The following is a 19,998-nucleotide window of genomic DNA, read 5'->3' as shown; positions in this document are numbered from 1 at the left end:
AGATGGAGTCTTTCTTTTTCTTTGTATGTGTGTGCTGGTCCTGGGACTTGAACTCAGAGCCTGGGTGATGTCTCTGGGTGCTTTTTCACACAAGGTTGTGCTCTGCCACTTGAGCCACACCTCCATATCTGACTTTTGGGTGGCCCATTGGAGGTAAGAGTCTCATGGACTTTACTACCTGGGCTAGCTTTGAACCTCGATCATCAGATCTCAGCCTCCTGAGTAGCAAAATCACCAGTGTCATGAGCCACTAGCGCCTGGTAGATGGAGTCTTGTGCTCCACATCGTCATGCTAAGGGAAAAGCACGTAGAGTTGTGGGAAGTGATTTTAAAAAAAAGGTAGTTGTCACTTGGGAGAGCTTAACATTATCTTACATCCTTTTTTGTTTTATAGATGGAAAACTGTGGCCCAGGAAAAGGGCAATTTTTTTTTTGTGTGTGTGTGTGTGGGTTGTAGGGGCTTGAACTCTGGGCCTGGGCATTGTCCCTGAACTCCTCAGAGCAAGGCTTCCGCCCTACCCCTGGAGCCACAGTCCCACTTCCCATTTTCTAGAAATTAATTGGAGATAAGAGTCTCTCAGATTTAGTGCCCGGGCTGACTTTGAACTGCAATCCTCAGATCTCAGCCTCCTGAGTAGCTAGGATTACAGGCGTGAGTCACTGTCTTTTGTAAGTTCCCACAGCCACTAGGTGGCAGGAGAGTATTGGAAGCTCAGGGGGTTTTGCCTTTAAGACCTTCATGGTGCCCTGAACTCCCACCAGGACCCCTGCTCCCAAACCTTCCCAGCAGAGCTGTCATTGACCACAGCCCAGCCTGGAATAGAAGCTGGTCGCTAGCAGGAAGTCACTAAGCCCACCGTGTGCTTGGCTGGTGGGTGAAATGGGATTTCTAGCCTTCTATTTGGAAATCATTTCAGAAGTCAGAGGCAGGTGGTTCCTACTGGTGACTGGGAGCACAGATGGTTTTTATTTTCTTCTTTATGATTTCCAGGGCTTCAGAAACTTTTACAGCAATTTTTATAACTCCCATGTTATCCTGTTTTTTTTTTTTTTCTTAATTGTTTTTTAAAGAACGAAATGTGAGCAAGGAAATGCCCAGCTCTGGACTGAGATCTGTGGAGCAAAGCCATACAGTACCTGTGCCACATCAGGTTTCACACCTGGCTCCAAGGTCACCCAGGTAGCCTCATCTGCTCTTTCCTTCTGCTCCCATCATGCACCTCTACTTCCCTCTGCTCCCATCATGCTCCTCCCCGTCCCTCTCCCATCTGTATAGCTAATCTGGATTCACTTTTCACAGCCTAATATCAATTCTGCCCATTGTTGGAAGGTGTTTGGTTTTGTTTGAAATAAAAAGCCCACCTCTTCCAATTCTGTGGTACTTTACTTCCTAATCATTACCATCATTTCCTGTGCTGGGCTGGCCTCCCTATTGGCCTGAAACTTCCTCCTGGGCGGGGCCTGCGTATCATTTGTCTTTTTAGTCCTAGCTCTAGTTCTCTGTTCAGCACATGCTAAACTCCCAGTAAGTGTGAACTTAGGTGAACCAAAACAAGAGGATCCTCAAAGTGGAGAAACATGATGACTGGTTGATGGCACTGCTCACATCTAGGCTTGGAAAGTTCTAAGTGGAGTGGGGGTATGTGGCCATTAGCAGCATACATCTGTAGTTGTGATGACCAAAAAGAGCCCACCTGGCCAAGTGTGCCCCACAGAGTAAAGATGTCTGTTGTGGAAGATGTCAGCTAATAGTTTACTTGGGGTTTTCACCAACAAACCTTTACCATGGGTACAGATGACTGTTGGAAAGATGTGAAATGCAGCATCTCCAAGTTTCTTGCTCCAGTCTGGTGCTTGCTGCCATCCCAGGGCCTCTCTGGACCCCAGGGAGTCTTGGCTTCTCTCCTTTGGTGTGTCCTCTCCTCTCTACCCTCCTGCACTGGGCTCTACCCTGGACTTTTCCCTCTACCCTCCCTCTTCCTTCCCTCCCTCCCTCCCTCCCTCTCTTCACTGTAGCCTGTGCCAGGCTGTGTCCCTCTTGGTTGGCTCTGCTGGTTCATGCCCCCTGGATCTCAAGCTGTGCCTAGATTTGTCTGTTACATCTTCTTCAGCATCTTGGGCTCATCTCCATGTTTGAAAACACTGATGGTGACCTGGCCTGTCTCAGAGCCATATTTGTTCTTGACAAAGACACCATAACGCCCGCTGTCCTCGCTGGTGACCTTCTCGATGGTGATGGTGACCTCTGGCCCCTTCACCTCCATGCGGTAACGGTCGAGGAAAGTGACAGGCTGATCATTCTTCAGCCAAGAGATTTCTGGGGCCGGGTCTCCTGAGATGACGCAGGTCAGACACAGGGTCTATTTCAAACGGACAGGAAGTAAACAGTCGTATGACATTCACTGTTATGCACTTTTTTTTTTGTGCCAGTCATGGGGCTTGAACTCAGGGCCTAAGCCTTGTCCTTGAGCTTCTTTTAACTTAAGGCTAGTACTCTACCACTTGAGCCACAGTGCTACTTCCAGCTTTTTATGTTTATGTGGTGCTAAGGAATCAAACCTGGGGATTTGTGCATACTAAGCAAACACTCTACCACTAAGCCACATTCCCAGCCCCCATTATATTCCCTAGGGCAAATTCATTATGTATGTTTTATTGAATCTATAAAAGGCACAGGCATTTTATTGCCACCTCCTATTCTTCCATCTTCAACCTTTCTACAGCCAAACAGACTAGTTAGGATTTTAGGCCCTTCTCCATCTAGGAAAGCAGTTGGCTCAGAATGGCCTATACTTTGTGTTCTTGCTTTTTATGGTACACGGCATTGTGATTTTTTCTTTTTCTTTTTTTGCCAGTCCTGGGCTTGAGCTCAGGGCTTGAGCACTGTCCTTGGACTTTCTCAAGGCCAGAGCTCTACCACTTGAGCCTCAGCACCACTTCTGGCTTTTTTTCTATGTATGTGGTACCAAGGAATCGAACCCGGGTCTTTGTGCATGCTAGGCAAGCACAGGCCAAACTTCCCGGCCTGTGATTTTCTTTTTTACCAGCAAGGAAAATAATATTGCTTTAGCAGGAAAATTTATGAATTGGGTTTTTATGTTCTTGGATGAGTTCGAACACTGGGCACTGTAATATAATGAATACAGGATCTGGAATTGGATTGCCTGACCATGAGTCTCAGCTCTCCACCTTGAATAAATCCTTTAACTATAGTGGGACTCAATCCTTAGCTAAAATCTGCTTATGGAACAGCACGTGGTACAGAGTAAGCACCTTCCATACGGGTAGCTGGTAGAGGTTTTCTATGCCACCCAAGCTGTCTTAGAACTCAAGATCCTTCAGCCACAGCTGGGATTACAGGCATGCACTACCATGCCTGGCTTATTGCTGGCATTTTTGGAGGAAACATTAGGTTGACATAATTTTGGCCTTGGAAGGGCTTTCAGGGATCTAACTGGACTCCTGCAGAAACCGGTCAGAGTTAGCAGTCTGGGACACCAAGGGCTCTCTAGAGAGATGGGGCAGACCCATTTGAACATGCACTGCGTGGAGTTGACACTTGACTCAGCGGCTCACCTTCAACTCTACGTTGTCAGTGAGTTGTGGTCACTGAGCCCACTGTGGGCCGTTCAGCCTCCTTTGCCACCCACCCACCCACCCATCACTGGCTCCTGAATCCACAGTGTGACACTGTTGGTGATCTGGGGCGGATTCTCCAGGAGGACACAAGCAAGCATGTATCTGTAGGCCCAGGGCCAGGAGGGTCAGTACCTTATCTTCCATGATGGTGGCCACATCCGGCAGGCCCCTCACCACCTTGGCACGATCTGGAGAGGAACGAGAGACCCTGGTGGTGAACCATCTCTCCAGAGCAGGGTTCCTTAGAGCTGAGGAGTACTTAGTTACCTGACAGTGCTGGGAATTTCTAGGCAAGTGGTCTATCCACTGAGCCATGTCTCAGTCCTTTTTGGTTTAAGTTGTTCAGATAGGGTCCCTAGTTGGCCTAGGATCATGGTTCTCCTTTCTCCATCTCCTACCTACCAGAGATTACAGGTATGTACCACCACACTTGACTTGGGTTTTTTTTTTTTTTTTTTTTTTTTTGCCAATCCTGGGCTTGGGCTCAGGGCTTGAGCCCTGTCCTTGGACTTTCTTAAGGCTAGACCTCTACCACTTGAGCCTCAGCACCACTTCCAGCTTTTTGCTATGTATGTGGGGTACCGAGGAATCGAACCTGGGTCTTCGAGTGCGAGGCAAGCACTCTACCACTAGGCCCCCTTGACTTGTTTTTGAGATAGCTAGGTGGACCCTAACTTTTGTCTCAGCTAACCTTGAACCCAGATCCTCCTTATCTCTGCCTATTGAGTAGTTGGGGTTATAGGTGTGTGCTACAACATCCAGCTGTGGGTGGAGGGTTGTTCTTACAGAAAGATTTCCTAGTTTGGGTGCAAATCTTGAAAGCTCTCCCTCATCTTCATGGCTAGAGGATATGGGAGGTAGCATATTTCTGCCATTGCTTTAGGTCATTATGATTTATGGTATCTGGAGAGGACAGTGAGCTGAATGACTGAGATTGTTCTGAACCTAAACTAGCAATATTCCCACAACAGTGTGGCCAATCTACTTAGGGATTGGATGCAGAGGAGGTCAGGAAAAGTGGGACTTAGGTCTTTGCAATGCCCTAACGGGACCAAAGAGAGACCAGAGGCCACTGTGGGTGGGCAGGATGAGCCTGTGGCTGTAACCCATGGAGCTGAAACCCAAATGTGTTCCTTATGCTTCAGGGCAGGTTGTGGGAGGAGAGGGCGGCCCTTCTGGCGCTTGGCTTGATTGTTATCCGGGAAGTGCCAAGACCCTTAAACAGGGGCTGCCAGTCCTGTGGACGGAAATGAGCTCCAAGGCCGCTGCACTGGGTATCCCAGGGGTCGATGCTATCACCAGTCCTCCATGGCTGGGGGAAGTGTGGGTTCTCCACTGCCTAGCAGTGCCCTGGGGCTCTGTCTCTGATTGGAAGTCCTTACTTCCCACAGCTGGTCAGACACCAGTCCTGGGCCATCAGCGCTGGCTGGTGGTGAAAACAGGCGCAGTTCCCCTGTCCCTCTGAACTCAGGGCAGATCCTGGACCAGATCAGGCAGCTTCCATTTTAAACTGTTCCCTTCCCCCAGCCCTCTCAGGAAGGCCAGTCCCGTGTCACCATCTCTGTCCCCTGCCTTCCTGTCCCACAAAGGTGCCAGATGTCCGCTCAGCACCACACCCACACGGGGCATGTCCAACCTAGTCTCAGGTCTCCTTCCTCTCATGGTTCCTCTGTCTTCTTCAGAGGGCTGCCATTCGGGTGTCCCCACAGCCTTCCAGAGCCCCAGGGAAAACGTGTCCAAACTCAGGAGCAAAAGCAATGAAAGGTCAGGGACTTACTCTTTTCGATGACAGCCAAGGTCCTGCAAGACATAAGTAGGAACAAGATGACAGGGCTCCATCTGTTCAAGGGCAGCCCTGCCTGTGGTGAAGGGTGGGGGTGGGGGAGGGGTGGGGTGGGGTGGAGAGGGATGGGGTGGAGTGGGGAAGGAAGGTGAGGGAAAGTGGAGTCGGCCGGGACTCCCCCACGAGAGGCTGGAGCCCAGTTCACACCATGCATGGAGGGAGCCACAATTCATACTCAGAAAGATGAGAGAAGCTTACTTCAGTCTCTGGTGTTCAGCCAGGGCATCATCAAAAGCTATAAGAAGGACAAAAGGGAACAGAGCATCAGGGCCTTTTCTGAGTGAGCCCCAGGGGCAGGGGCTTCATAGCCACTGTCCTCCATTCCTCCATTTTCCTTCTCATTGTTGTGTTGTCTTGCAGCAGGGTCAGGATCTAGGGGAGTCTCCTTAAAGACAATGTGATTTTCCTTCCTCCTCCTCTTCCTCCTCCTCCTCCATTATTATTATTATTATTATTATTATTATTATTATTTTGCCAGTCCTGGGGGGTGAACTCAGGGCTTGGGCACTGTCCCTCAGCTACTTTTACTCAAGGCTAGCACTTTACCACTTGCGTCACAGTGCTACTTCTGGCTTTTTCTGTGTATGTGGTACCGAGGAATCAAATCCAGGGCTTCATGCATGCTAGGCAAGCACTCTACCACTAAGATACACTCCCAGCCTCTCTTTTTATCATTGTCTTTTCTTTCTTTCTTTCCTTTCGGAACTGGGAATTGAACTTGTGACACTGCATTTGTTAGGCACATGCTTTGCCACTACATCCCAGCCATCTTTCTTTTTAATTATTATTAATTTTTTTGAGACAAGGTCTTACTACATAGCCTAGGCTGTCTTCAGGCTTGTTGATCCTTTTTTCTCCTGAATGCTGAGATTACATGTGTGAGTTACTACACCCAGCAATATGTGTTGTACTGCAGTTTGAACTCAGGGCCTTGCACTTGCTCGACGAGTGTTCTACTGCTAAGCCACATCTTCAGGTCATTGTTTCACTGGTTATTATTATTATTAATTGCACTGGTTATTATTATTATTATTATTATTATTATTATTAATTGTCGGTTGTGGGGCTTGAACTCTGGGCCTGGGTGCTATCCCTGAGCTCTTTAGCTCAAGGCTACCGCCCTATCCTTGAACTACAGCCCTACTTCCCATTTTCTAGTGATTAATTGGAGATGAGTCTCAGGTTCTTTAGTGCCTGGGCTGGCTTTGAACAGTGATTCTCAGATTTCAGCCTCCTGAGTAGCTAGGATTACAGGTGTGAGCCACAGTGCCCAGCAAGCATTGGTATTTTTGAGACAGTTATTTGCCTCTCCCTCTCCCTCTCCCTCTCTCTCTCTCTCTGTCCATGAGACAGGTATTTGCCTCTCTCTCTCTCTCTCTCTCTCTCTCTCTCTCTCTCTCTCTCTCTCTCTCTCTCTCTCTCTCTCTCTCTCTCATGCTCTCCATGCTGGGGCCATGATTCTCTATTTTGTGTGTGTGTGTGTGTGTGTGTGTGTGTGTGTGTGTGTGAAGGGACTTGAACTCTGGGCCTGGGTGCTGTTCCTGAGTTCTTCAGGTCAAGGCTACTGCCCTACCCCTCAATTCTCTATTTTATGCCTCCCCCAGTAGCTCGGATGCACAGTCATGCTCAGTTTCTTCTACGGAGGTGAAGTCTTGTGAATGTTTTCATTGGTCCCGCCATCCTCACAATCACAGCCTCCTGCACAGCTGGGATGGTGCAGATGTGTGCATTGTATTGGTTGAGATGGGGTCTCATGAATGTTTTGCTCAGACTCACCCTGAACAGTGCTCCTCCTCATCTCAGTTTCCTGAGCAGCGAGGATTACCGGCGAGAGCCACCAGGGCCCATCCCTGTGGGGTTTCCTAGACAGATTTTTCACTATGAGTCTAGTGAGTGGTCAGCTTCCTCACCTTGCCCCGAAAGATCCGCTGAGAGCTGCCGGGCTTCCTTCCCAGCAGTGATTTCTAGGGTATATTTGCCCTTGTCTGAGTCCTTGGGGTCCAGGATGTGGAGCCAGATCTCATCCAGGGTGGTGCCTGCCCTAACCCGATCACCACTCTCCAGGCGCTTCTCCCTAGACGTGAGGGCAGAGTGGGGCTGAGGACAGCTGGCTGCAGGTGAGATGGCCCTGCCCCAAGCCCCTCTGCACGGTGGGGGTAAAGGTGGTGACAATTCAGTACATACTCATTGCTCTCTACCCACTTCTCCTTTCATCATCCAACCCTCTACCCATTCGACCAATCACCACCATTCAACTATTCATCCATTAGCCAGCCATTCCCCAGAATTCAGTCCTTCATTCTTTGTTTATCCACTCACTATCCATCTACCAGTCCTTCATTCATTAACCAATCATTCGTCTCCCAGCCATTCATCCATTAGCCAGCTACCCATCATTTATTCATCATCATTCACTCATTTACCCTTCACTCGCGAGCCAATCATTCGTTCACCATTCAACTTCTCATTCATTCATTCAGCAAATCTCTGGGACATCATCTATGTGCAGATACTGGGTCTGCATGTGTGACAAGCCCTGCTGGCTGAGACTCTGAGAGAATGACGCCACCTCCCCCATCTCAGGAGCTGCTTCCTCACCTCTTTACTCCCATCTTAAACCTTCCCAGGGTTTTTTTTCTTCCTTAAGAAACCAAGGAAATGTAAACTCTCCCCCCTCCCACCATTTTTTGCTTAAATTTCATTCCTGAAGTCTCCTAGCCATGTCCCCAGTGTCCCCAGACTGTTGCCACAGGATTTGGAAACCCTGGCAAGAGTAAGCACTCCACTGTCTTGAAGTTCTACTGCACCTTGGCCCTCACTCATTTGTGACCAAGTCAGTCTGGCATGCTCTAGACAATAGGTGTAGTAATGTCTGCTCCACGAGACTGAGGCATGCACGTGATAAGACACACTGGGGAAATTCTGCTCTTAAACTATCTGGGGTGTCAGCTTCTGGCTGAGTCTGTGGAAACCTCTATCCTGTCTTCAAGCCCCGAAAGGCTGTCTCCATCTCCATAGGTCTCTCTGTCTGTTCCTTTTCCCCAAGGGCAGCCTCACCTACCTGACTGGTTCTTCCTTGTTCTTGCATCCCCAGTTCCCAGATGCTGCTGCTTGGGGAGCAGGATCATTCCAGAAGAATGGCCCCCAACCAGAATCTCCAGCTTCCCTGGGGAAGCCCTTTGGGGACTGTTGATTCCTATCCCCAATCACAGGTGAGGACAGCAGGACCGCCCATTGGCCCACCCAGACCAAGTGAGCCTGGTGGGAGGGGCCGACAGGGGGAGGGAGGCCACCAGGAGATAGATTCTGGGCAGCAACCAGCCAGGCTGGGGATTCTTGGGCATGCCGACCTACTTGTGAAACCAGGTGGTTTTCATGTAGTCCACGTTGTAGTACTTGACCTTGGTGAAGAGCCGGATGCCCTCCTCTGTGCCCTGAATCTTCAGTGGGGCCGCAGAGAGGGCTGGGGGGAGGCAGAGGAGAAAGGTGACCTGTATTGCCTTCTTTCTCTTGCTCTGGGGGTGATGGTGGGGGGACAGAAAGCCCTCTGGGGAACCTGGGGCTTCTAATTTGGAGGTTGGACACAAAATCCACCCACAGCCTGGCTGGAAGGAGCCCCGCCCCCCCAGGCTCTTTGTCAGTGATAGGGTTGAACAAAGAGGCAGGCTCACTTACCACTGATTCTGCCCAGCTCAGTGAAGACAGCATCGAGGGCTGAGGGAGACAGAGCAAGGTGAGCTGGGGGGAGGCGCCCCAGGGTCGCCCCCGGGGTGGGGACATTCTTGGGAAAGGCTGCTGGTGCAGAGCTGCTCTCAGGGACGGGAGTGAGTGTGGCGGACTGAGGAGATGGGGGTGGGGGCACAGGGGCCTCCATGCATTGAGGGTGGATAGAAAACCTCACCATTTTCTAGTTAATTAATTACTTACTTAATCTCTGTGCTGGTACTGGGGCCTGGGCACTGTCCCTTCACTTTTTTTCCCTTAGTCCTTACACTCTACCACTTAAGCCATATAACTCCATTTCTGGCTTTTTTGTGGTAAACTGGAGATAAAAGAGTCTCACAGACTTTCCTGTCCCAGCTGGCTTTAAAGTATAATGCTCAGATCTCAGACTCCTGAGTAGTTAAGATTACAGGTTGAGCCACTAATAACTTGCCTTCTCCTTTTCTCTTCCCTTCTCTTTCCTCTTCTTCCCTCCTCCCCTTCCCTCTTCTCTCTTCCTTCCTTCTTATCGTCCTATCTCCTTCCTTCTTCTTCTTTTTTTTTTTTTTTTTTTTTGCCAGTCCTGGGCTTGAGCTCAGGGCCCGAGCCCTGTCCTTGGACTTTCTCAAGGCTAGAGCTCTACCACTTGAGCCTCAGCACCACTTCTGGCTTTTTTCTATGCATGTGGTACCAAGGAATCGAACATGGGTCTTCGTGCATGCTAGGCAAACACTCTACCACTAGGCTAAACTGGCCTGTCCTTCCTTCTTTTCTTTTCCCCTTTCTCCTTTTCCTTCCTTCCTCCCTCCCTCCCTCCCTCCCTCCCTCCCTCCCTTCCTTCCTTCCTTTCTTCCTTCCTTCCTTGCTTCCTTCCTTGCTTCCTTCCTTCCCCCCTCCCCTTTCTTTTTTCTTCCTGTAGTACCCAAGGCCTGGTGTTGCTATGTAGATACTCTACCAACTGAGCCACATCTCCATTGTGGCTTTTCCACACGGCCTACCTTTGATGTAGGGCCTTCCATTATGTCCACCTGACCAGCCTGGGCTGTGATCCCCCTTTTTGTGCTTCCTCATGTCTTAGCGATGACAGGTGCTCATTACTCTGCTCAGCCTTTGTGCTTCCCTCATAGCTGGGACAACAGGTGTCCAGCCACTGGAGTATGCAGACATTTTAAGCTTGGGCTGGCCACAGACTGAAATCCCCAGATCTTCACTTGCCAAGTAACTAGGAATATAGGAATGAGTTGCCACACCCAACCTAACCTGACAATTCTTTCGAGGGCCAAGCCAGGCAGCCCGTGAACAGACTGGGCCTTCTTCAGGGGAGGGCAGGGCTCCAGTTTCTGGGCTCCACTGTGGTGTGGCTCCAGCATCACACACACCAGGCCGCTGCCACTGGCTCGCTGTGCAAACCTGGGCAGTCATGTCACCTCTCTGTGCCTCAGTTCCCTGAGATGACACAGGGATCAGTGAATCTTAGGCCACAGGTCATAGCTTGCAGTGTACAGCTTCTGTGTGATCCTTCACAGCCCTCCCGGCTCCTCGCAGGCATCACTGGCTCCTACCTTCACCAGTGAGGTCCAGTATGGTGTCATCCTCCCCTCGATCGTCCGAAACCACTGCTCTGTAAGTTCCCTGGTCCTCCTTGGACATCTGGAAAGGAGGAGGGCTGCCAGGGTCTGCACAAGTTCTGGGATGGCAGCATGTCAGGAGGCAACTGGTCTCTGGGGTTGCCTCCCTGTGTGGACAGGCAAGACCCTTCTCTCTTTGGGCCTCAGTTTATTCTTCCAGGCCATCTCACACAGAGACGTATTTTCCAATCTCAGTCCTAGGTTGTGGGTGGGATAATCATGGAGACAGCAGGTGAAAGCTGAGATTGGAGAGGGACCAGCCGCAGGCTGTGTAGCAGCTGGGGCCTGGCACCCACACAAAAGGAAAAACCAGTGATCCAGATTCTGTCTGTTTTTATTATTTTCTTTCTCTCTCTCTCTCTTTTTGTCACTCCTGGGTCTTGAACTCAGAGCCTGAGCACTGTGCTTGGGCTTTCTCAAGGGTAGGGCTCTATCACTTGAGTCACAGCACCACTCTTGGCTTTTTCTTTTTCTTTTTCTTTTTTTTTTGTGGCTAATGGGGCTTGAACTCGGCCTGGGTGCTGTTCCTGAGCTCTTCAGCTCAAGGCTAGCATGATACCACTTTGAACCACAGCACCACTTCTGATTTTCTGGTGGTTAATTGGAGATGAGTCTCAGGTCCTTTTGTGCCGGGCTGGCTTTGAACCTTGATGCTCAGCTCTCAGCCTCCTGAGTAGCTAGGATTACAGGCGTGAGCCACTATGCCTGGCCACTTCTGGCTTTTTCTATGTATGTGATACTGAGGAATCAAACCCAGGGTTTTGTGCATGCTAGGCAAGCACTCTATCACTAAGCCACACTCCTGGCCTACAGTTGTGTTTTTACTGATTATTATTACTATTACTATTATTTGGCATTTTGGTTTAAAAATATTGCATTGCTGAATGCTGGTGGCTCACATTTATAATCCTAGCTACTCAGGAGGCTGAGATCTGAGCATCATGATTTGAAGTCAGTCCAGGCAGACAAGTCTGAGACTCTTATCTGTAATCAATCACCAAAAAACAGAAATGGAGCTATGGTTTAAGTGTTAGAACACTAGCCATAGTGAAAACCCTAAGGAACAGCTCTTAAACCTCGAGTTCAAGCACATGCACACACACATGCGTGCACGCATGTGTGTGCCCGCACACACACATACACAATACTGCATCATCAACTTTATTTACCTTGATTGAGCTTTTGGTGCCTACTAAATGTCAGTCCTGGGTGAGTGCCTTACTTGCCTTCTTGTCCCAGCGACACCCTGGACACCAGCCGGCTGCTCTTGGCACTGCTCAGCCTGACACCCTGGAGCCCTAGCCACACTTACCTGTTCAATTCGGAGAAGCCCAGTCCCCTCCTGAGGGTTGTATTGGCCGTCTGGAGCCTCTTTCTTCTGGAAGAACCACTGGAAGCAAGTCTCCTTCTTGGTATTGGTCACCTGAGGAAGGTGGGTGTTGAAGGGACCTGGCAGGCTTCCTCTTTTTTAGCTCCTAAAATGTATCTCAGCCTCCTGAGTAGCTAGGATTGTAGGCATGAACCACCTTTTCCAGCTTCTTTACATGCTTTTTCATACATAAATGATTCCAGTGCCCCAGATAATTATGAGGCAGAGGAAATAAAATATTACTGGTCTGCATGGAGCAGAGTGTAGCAGGGCCCCCAGATGTCCCAGTCTTACAGGACTTCTCCTCCCAGAGCAACTGGGAGAGGCTGACCCATCTCCTCTGAATTCTACTGCCTGGGCTTTGGGTGGTTTTTTCAGTGCTACCCAGTGTGGCACCAGGCATGGGACCAGCCAAACTCAATGGATGAAAATGGCCAGGGACAGCCGCTGTGCTTGAAGACAAGTCTCAGGTCCGCCCCATGGGACTGGAGGCAGGGATAGTGGTGGGCAGGACTCACCTTGCAGGTCAGCAGCACTTGGCAGTCCTCTGTGATCTGCCACTGCAACAGCTCCTGGAAATACGGCCCTGCAGGTGCACAGACAGCCTAGGCATCCGCGCTCAGTGTGGGCGCCACCTAGTGGCCACACTGGGGACATCAACCCAGTATAGGCCTGCTAATGTCTGTGGGTCCCTAAGAACTCTTGGTGCCCAGGGGTGCCGGAAGGCAAGACCTGAGTGTAGACTTGCAGGCAGGACTCTCCAATGGCCTAAGTTTTGGGACTTTACCCCAGCAGCTCTTACCCTGCTTTCTCTTCCAGTCTCTTCTCTTAGCATCTGCCTTCCTCAGGAGTTTGTCAAACTCTGTGAACATACAGGGTAGAATGGGTATAAAGGCAGGACCCCAAAGGGGATATGGGGTGAGCAGAAGACTGGTTGGGAGGGCTCTTTCTTGCTTGTGCTAGGGAAGGGAAGGGAACAGGAGGGGGATGGATGCAGGTGGGGCTGACCATCGTCCACCAGAGCCAAGGTGATCTGGTTTTTGGCTTTTCCATCTTGGAGTTGTGCTGTGTAGGATCCTTTGTCATCCTCAGACAAATGCTGGATAATTATTTCCACCAGGCCCTTCTCCCGGTCAAAATTGATCTTGCGGTTCTAGGGAGAAAAGTCCCAGAGTCCTTTGCAGTTTTCCTATCCTGGAGATTCTGTAGTGGAGTCCCTCTAGGGTGTAGAGGTGTGCGTGTGTGCATATGTGTGTGTGTGTGTGTGTGTGTGTGTGTGTGTGTGCAGGCTTGCATGTGTGCGTGCTGGTATTGGGACTTAAACGCAGGGCCTAGGCACTGCCTTAGCTTTTATACTCAAGACTGGTGCTCTACCACTTGGGCCACACACCTACTTCCTGGTTTGCTCGTTAACTGGAGATGAGTCGCTCACATTTTCCTGCCTGGCCTGGCTCTGGGCCTTGAGCCTCACTTCAGATCTTAAGTCTCCAAAGCAGCTAGGATGACAGGCACGAGTCACCAAGCGCCTAGCTTAGGCTTAGATAATTGTGGGTGTGAATGCAGTTTTCTGGTCTTGAGGATGTCTGATGAGACTTTAGGAAGGTGCTGGAAGCATGGAAATTCCTTTGGTGGTAGAAATATCCCCTGCATGGAGGAGAAGCATCCTGGACTCTTGGCCTTCCGCCTGCCATGTACTACAAGCCAAGTATCTGCGGCCCCACTCAGCCATGGTGACAGCCCAAGCACATAGCCATTCCCCAAATAATATGGGGGAGGAGGAACCAAGCCCCTAGAAACCAAGGCCAGTGCACACCACTCACCGGGGAGCTGACTATTTCCTTCTCGTTGAAGATGAGATGCAGCTCAGCGGCGGGAGACAGCTTCTCTACTTCCAGCCACAGCCGCACCTCTCCCTGCTCCAGCACGTCCACGTTCCAGCCCGAGATCAGTTTGATCACTGGAGGCACAGGACAGGGAGGGAGTGGGTGGGGAGCCCTCGCCCCTCTCTCCTCTTGGATAGGCACACCTGGACCCCGGGTTGGCATATGAAGTGTGAAAAGCTTGGAGGAAGCTCCACTGGGCTGGTGGTGTGAGGAGTTTTCTGCGTGCTCGCTTCAGTTTTGTTTCATCTCAGAAAAACATTTCCTCGTCAAGGGTTCTCAGCCTTTGGTTCTCAACCCAGCCTGGGCATTAGACCCTTGGGAACTTTGGGAAACTAGTGTAGAACTGAACTTCCTGTGGCTTTGATTTGGCTGGGGGGTGCAGCCTGGTCACCAGGGGTTTGTAAAGCTCTTGGTCACATTTGTGACACTGGCTCCAGGACTCCATCACCCAGGGCCAAAGGAGAAAAGCAGAGGTTTGGAAGAGCTAAGCTCCAGATGCTACTGGTGCTGGTGATGTGGTGGTGACGGTGAAGATGATGATGTGGCGAAGGACATTGTGTTTCCTTCCTCCCATGGCTCTGCTGTGTCTCTGTTCCCTGACTCTCCAGCCCCTGGGCGTCTCCTGGCTCTCCTGTGGAGTCAGCTCAGCTGCCGCCTGGAGGCTCACCTGGGTTTCTGATCTCGTGGCTCAGCTTCTTCAGCTTGTTCAGCTCTAGGGCAGAAAGGCGACAGGAAATAAACAGAGACAATGACACACCAGGCTACAGGGATCCCCGAGAGCCATCTTGGGGTTGTACATTGTGAAGTCCCAAGAGATCCTCCTTCCTCCCCTGTCCCCCTCCTCTTGGGGCCATGTGCCCCATAGAGCCTGGAGCTGAGCACGGTGGGCTTTTGGCCTGGGGATTGAGGAGATGGAGCTGGTAGCCCTGAGTTCTTCCTGTTCTTCACGGTGAGCCAAGCTGCCCCTGAGGAGATGCGCCATGTGCCAGGCTCTGCTTCGCCCCACTTGTCCTCTGGGGCCCATACACCGAGCCCCTCAGACCGGCAGTCTCCAAGGTTGTTTGGGGAGTACAGCGTCCATAGCTGACCGCCTTGTGAGTGAGGTTTGCCTCTCCTGCCAAGCCGAGCACTGGATGGACATCCACGATGGCTCGTGCTCAGTAAGCACTCAGTAAATGTGTACTGCACGAATGAATTGGCAGGCTCAGAGCTCAGGCCTCAGGTTCCTTTAGAAACCCCAGAATCCTTAGCGAGATGACCTCCCCCTCCCCCTCCCCACCGAGGTCTCCAAACACCATCCGTTCCGTAGCTGGCTTCAGTTTACAGAGGCCCACGGAACTGTATCTGTACAACAATATTGTTTTAGACAGGGCGTGCAGAGCTTCTCATCCCCCTGAACAAACGAGGAAGCCGACTGCTGGTGGCTGCTACCTGTAATCTAGCTGCTTAGGAAGCTGGGCTGTTTAAAGTCAGCCTGGGCAGGAAAGCCCATGAGACTCTTGTATCCAATGAAACACCGAAAAGCCTAAAGTGGAGCTGTGGCTCAAGTAGTTAAAAAAAAAAAAAAGTGAAGAGACAGCACCCAGGTCCTGAGTTCAAGCCCCAGTATGGGCACCAAAAAAAAAAAAAAAAAAATCCAAGCCAAACAACCTTGTACCGAGGAGGAAACGGAGGTCTGAGAGGTGATGGGAGTTTTCCAGCCCTAAGGAACTGCCCAGGCCTCTCTGGAGTTTGCTTCTTCGCAGAATTAAAGGCACTGGAGGGCACAGAGCAGGGGAGGCACAGCCATGGGCTGCTCTGGTTGCTATGGAGACTGCAGGGGGCGGGGTAGGGATCTCATCATCCACCACCAGTCAACTCAACAAATGTGGACTGGTTAGCCTCTGTCCCCATCTCCTCCCAGCCTCAGAGCCACTGCCCTCTGCCACTCGTTACCACTCCTGTGCGCCTGGTTTTCTTAGGTTATAGAAGGAGATGAAAACGATTCTGGAACCTTTGCCTTTACCCAAGTGAAAACACAAAAGAGAAGCAGGATAAAAGCAAATTCTACTGGGCAGTGACTCTTGCCTATGGACTCTCTCCTTGTCACCCCCAAGGCCCGGGACAATGCTCAGGAAGTATTTATTGACCAGCCCAGGGAGAGGAGGAGGTGACAGTTATATATTTTTGCTATCTCTTGCTGTCTTCTTGGGGAACCTGTGTTTAGACTGTGGCTTGAGGTGTCTCCCCAGGGAGCTGGGGGCGGGGGAGCAAGGCCTGTACCTTCCTCTGTCAGTGTGTGGCTTGCCGATATGTCTTCATCTGCGTCAGTGACCACCACTGAGTAGATGCCCAAGTCCTGAAGGTCAGGTTCTTTCAGGATGACCTTGGACCTGGCAGAGGAGGAGAGCAATGCTGAGGGGAGCGGGTGGGGACAAACCCTGGGCAATGCAGGCCTGGGAACTAGAGAACTCCCTTGGCTCTGGCAGCCTGTCCTCCCTTTCCAGACCCCAGTCAAGTGGGGAAGGAGAGGCAGCTGTCTCTCTGGCCCTCCCTGGGCTCTCCTTTGGCCTGCCACTTCTGAAAGCCCCATTGCCTGGCTCTGTCTGCCACTATACTCCCGGTCAGGGTGGCAGCTTCATCTGCTGTGGGATGGAGCTGAGGCTGGGTAGCACTTGGCAGGGGCTTCCAATGTCTCTGCTTCACCCTCTCACTTCTTCCAAGAGGAAACTGAATCTAGAAAGCACGTTAGTGGCACCCAGGCTGGAAACCTGGGTGGTCTGAGCATCTCATGGGAAACTCTAAAGCAGAGAACACACAGCTCATGCCTGTAATCTTAGCTACTCAGAAGGCTGAGACTCAAGGATCACAGTTTGAAGCCAGCTGAGGCAAGAAAACCTGTGCCCCTCTTATCTCCAGTTAGCCAACGAAAGCCAGAAGTAGAGCTGTAGCTCAGGAGGTAGACTACCAGCTTTGAGTGAAAGAAACTAAGGTCCAAGCCCCAGGAACACACACACACACACACACACACACACACACACACACACACACACACAGAGATCACATTATTTCAGGCTCTGAAATGCACCCGTTCCTCTCTTTGCTGGGACGGCTGGTGGCCTCTTCAGCCTGTGAGCCTTGCCGTGTGGTCCCCACAGCTCTGCCCAGACTCAGGCCACAGAAAAGCCATCACCCCTCCTTCCTGCACTTACTTGTTCACTTCATCCTCAATTTCCACCCTCTGGGGGGCTGGTGGGCCCTGGTAATCTTTGGCCCACTGGAATTCTGAGGAGTCAGGGGCTTGGGGGGCTTCAAAGGCCAAGTAGATGCGACCCTCATCATCTACACCGACCTTGATTTCTTGGGCATCTGAGGGCGAAACAGAGAGATTTGTCATTAAGAATCCAGGTCATGCCCCTCCCCCAGATAGATCCTCTAGTGGCTGCCATTGCTCCAAATATCACAACATACCCCGATGGCTGATCAGGCAGTGGCTCTCAGGGCCTTTCATGATCTGGCTCCTCCTCAGCTCAAATGTCACCGCCTCCCAGAGTCCCTGCCCGACTGCCCTAGTTAGAATGACCCTGTCCACTGGAATACCATGTTTTTCGCTTGTTTGTTTTGGTCAGTCATGAGGTACTGTCCCTGAGCTCTTCTTTGCATGACTCTAGTGCTCTACCACTGGGCCATAGCTCCACTTCCAGCTTTCTGGTGATTAATTGGAGATAAGAATCCCACAGACTTTCCTGTCTAAGCTAGCTTTGAACCATGATCCTTAGATCTCAGCCTCTTGAGTAGCTAGGATTACAGGTGTGAGCCACCAGTGCCTGGTTACAGCACTATGTTTTATTTCATTTTTCTCTTCTTTTTTCCTTTTGGTTGGTTGTGGTACTTGAACTGTGGGAGTGGATGCTGTCCCTGAGCTCTTCAGTTCAAGGCCAGCACTCTACTCCTTGAGCCATAGTGCCACTTCCGGTTTTCTGATGGTTAATTGGAGGTAAAAAGCTCATCGACTTTCTTGCTTAGACCGGCTTTGAACTGTGATCCTCAGGTCTCAGCCTCCTAAGTAGCTAGGATCACAGGTGTGAGCCCTCGTCGCCTGGCTCCCCTCAAGAACACAGCCCAGCCACGGATGCTGTGCTCGCCACCAGGCCACCCTACCTGGCTTGTCCTCCATGAGCACAGGGTCAGTGGCCATTGAGGGTTGTCCCAGCCCGGCTGAATTCACGGCCTGGACCTGGAACATGTACCTCTTCCCAGGCTGCAAGTTAGACACCTGGGGGAGAGCAAGAGCAAAACCTGAGATCAGCAAAGATTCCGTCTCCTGGAAGCCTGGCCAGGGCACCGGGGGCCAGAAGAGGCTCAGCTGTCATGGTGGGGGGCAGGCAAGGTGCCCATCTTGAGTTCCAGGAGTTCCATGGGCCTTCCATCTTTCCTGACCCGGACACTGGAACCTCGAACCTGCTTGAAGTTGAATTCATCCTCCCATTTTCAGCAAGAGAATCCTCTCCCATCCTGAATCCCTGTCCTCTATGGCTACGATCCTTTGCCCAACACTGGGAATCAGACCCAGGGTCACCTTTGTGTTTTTCCTTAGACCTTCCCTTACGTTTCTTCTTCTTCTTCCTCTTCTTCTTCCTCCTTTCTGTGCCAGTACTGGGGCTTAACCTCAGGCCCTTATGTTTTTGCTTAGCTTTTTCATTCAAGCTTGGTGCTCTACCACTGGAGTCAGACCCCTGATTCCAGCTTTTTTGGTGATTCACTGGAGATGAGAGTCTCACAGGTTTGTCTGCCTGGGCTGGCTTTGAATCATGGTCTTCAGATCTCAGCTTCCTGAGTATCTTGGATTACATGAATGAACCACTGGTGCCTGTCTTCCTAGCTTATTCTGGATAATATTCCCACAACACTGACTCTGTTATGTCACCTGGCACAGGGCACAGGATTCTGCTTTGGGGATGCTCTGTGATTAATTTCAGTAGCGACCTCTGCTGGTCAATGTTTAAACTGCACCCACTTCTGCTGCTAATCAAGGATGTGCCACAGAAGTTACTTTAGCTTAGATATGCTGTGGTGCTGCCACGTTCAGTGGCAGGGAAGGCTCCGGGCTGGTAAGGTGGTGGTGAAGAGGCAGAACTTACCCTCATATGGGTGTCAGAGATGGAGTCTGGGGAGACTGGCTTCCATTCTTCAGAGCCTTCTTCTTGGACACTGACACGGTAGCCAGTGACTGGTCCAGCACCCGTGTATAACGGGGACTCCCACTGCAGCATCAGGGAGGTAGCCCGCACCTCAGACACCCGCACATCGTATGGGGGGCCTGAGGGGATGAGAGACCAGGCAGGATGTGGGGGTGGGAGCCAAGTAGCAGCTGCATGGGAGGGCAGCGAGCCCAGCAGTCAGGCAGCAAGCTGTCAGTCACCAGTCAGTGGGTCACTGCTGCCCGGCCTGGAGATACCTCAGCTGGGCACAGAGGGGGCCTGGCCGGCTGTGGCTTCATAACAAAGCTTAGCCCACTGCCTGGAAGGTTCCCCGGCCTTTCCCACACCCACCCCGGGCAGCATTTGTCATTTCAGCATTGGGTGTAGCCACTGGGGGTGCAGTCTCAAGAGCCAGGCCAGCAGGGCTCAGGGCCCACCGTCCTTGCTCATGACAGGGACTCAAGGTAGGTACTCAGCCTCCATGTTCTTGTCTCCTCATCTCCTCACCTGTGAGCTCTGAGGCTTGAACTCAGAGGTTCCACCTGTGAGGTGAGGGCTCTACCACTTGAGCCACGCCTCAGTCCTGATCATGCTTATAAGACAGTGATGTTGTATGTCTATGCACAGGCATGGTGGCTCATACCTGTAATCCCAGCCGCTTAGGAAGAGGCAGAGATAGGAGGATCATAATTTAAGGCCGGCCAGACTAAAGCTGGATCTCCTAACGTGTGTGTGTGTGTGTGTGTGTGTGTGT

General features: G+C 51.2%; 1 protein-coding gene across 1 annotated transcript in view; it reads right to left on the bottom strand.

Moving 5' to 3' along the window:
* Positions 1–2,096: 2,096 nt before the first annotated feature.
* Myom3 (myomesin 3) overlaps positions 2,097–19,998 on the bottom strand; it is a 37,073-nt gene continuing 19,171 nt past the window's right edge. Inside the window, exons 19-36 of the mRNA XM_090333865.1 lie at positions 19,185–19,363; positions 18,205–18,319; positions 17,256–17,412; positions 16,327–16,436; positions 14,732–14,776; positions 14,002–14,138; positions 13,190–13,334; positions 12,984–13,043; positions 12,700–12,767; positions 12,125–12,235; positions 10,747–10,834; positions 9,158–9,196; positions 8,837–8,945; positions 7,393–7,556; positions 5,681–5,717; positions 5,417–5,439; positions 3,772–3,827; positions 2,097–2,360 (exon numbers count right to left, since the gene is read on the bottom strand). Of these exons, the coding sequence (XP_090189991.1) occupies positions 2,097–2,360; positions 3,772–3,827; positions 5,417–5,439; positions 5,681–5,717; positions 7,393–7,556; positions 8,837–8,945; positions 9,158–9,196; positions 10,747–10,834; positions 12,125–12,235; positions 12,700–12,767; positions 12,984–13,043; positions 13,190–13,334; positions 14,002–14,138; positions 14,732–14,776; positions 16,327–16,436; positions 17,256–17,412; positions 18,205–18,319; positions 19,185–19,363 (1,907 nt within the window). The remainder of the gene's footprint in view (positions 2,361–3,771; positions 3,828–5,416; positions 5,440–5,680; positions 5,718–7,392; positions 7,557–8,836; positions 8,946–9,157; positions 9,197–10,746; positions 10,835–12,124; positions 12,236–12,699; positions 12,768–12,983; positions 13,044–13,189; positions 13,335–14,001; positions 14,139–14,731; positions 14,777–16,326; positions 16,437–17,255; positions 17,413–18,204; positions 18,320–19,184; positions 19,364–19,998) is intronic.

This window comes from Megascapheus bottae, chromosome 6 (assembly GCF_031878675.1).
Source record: "Megascapheus bottae isolate mThoBot1 chromosome 6, mThoBot2.hap1, whole genome shotgun sequence".
NCBI lineage: Eukaryota > Metazoa > Chordata > Mammalia > Rodentia > Geomyidae > Megascapheus > Megascapheus bottae.
This window is presented reverse-complemented; position numbering and strand designations above follow the sequence as displayed.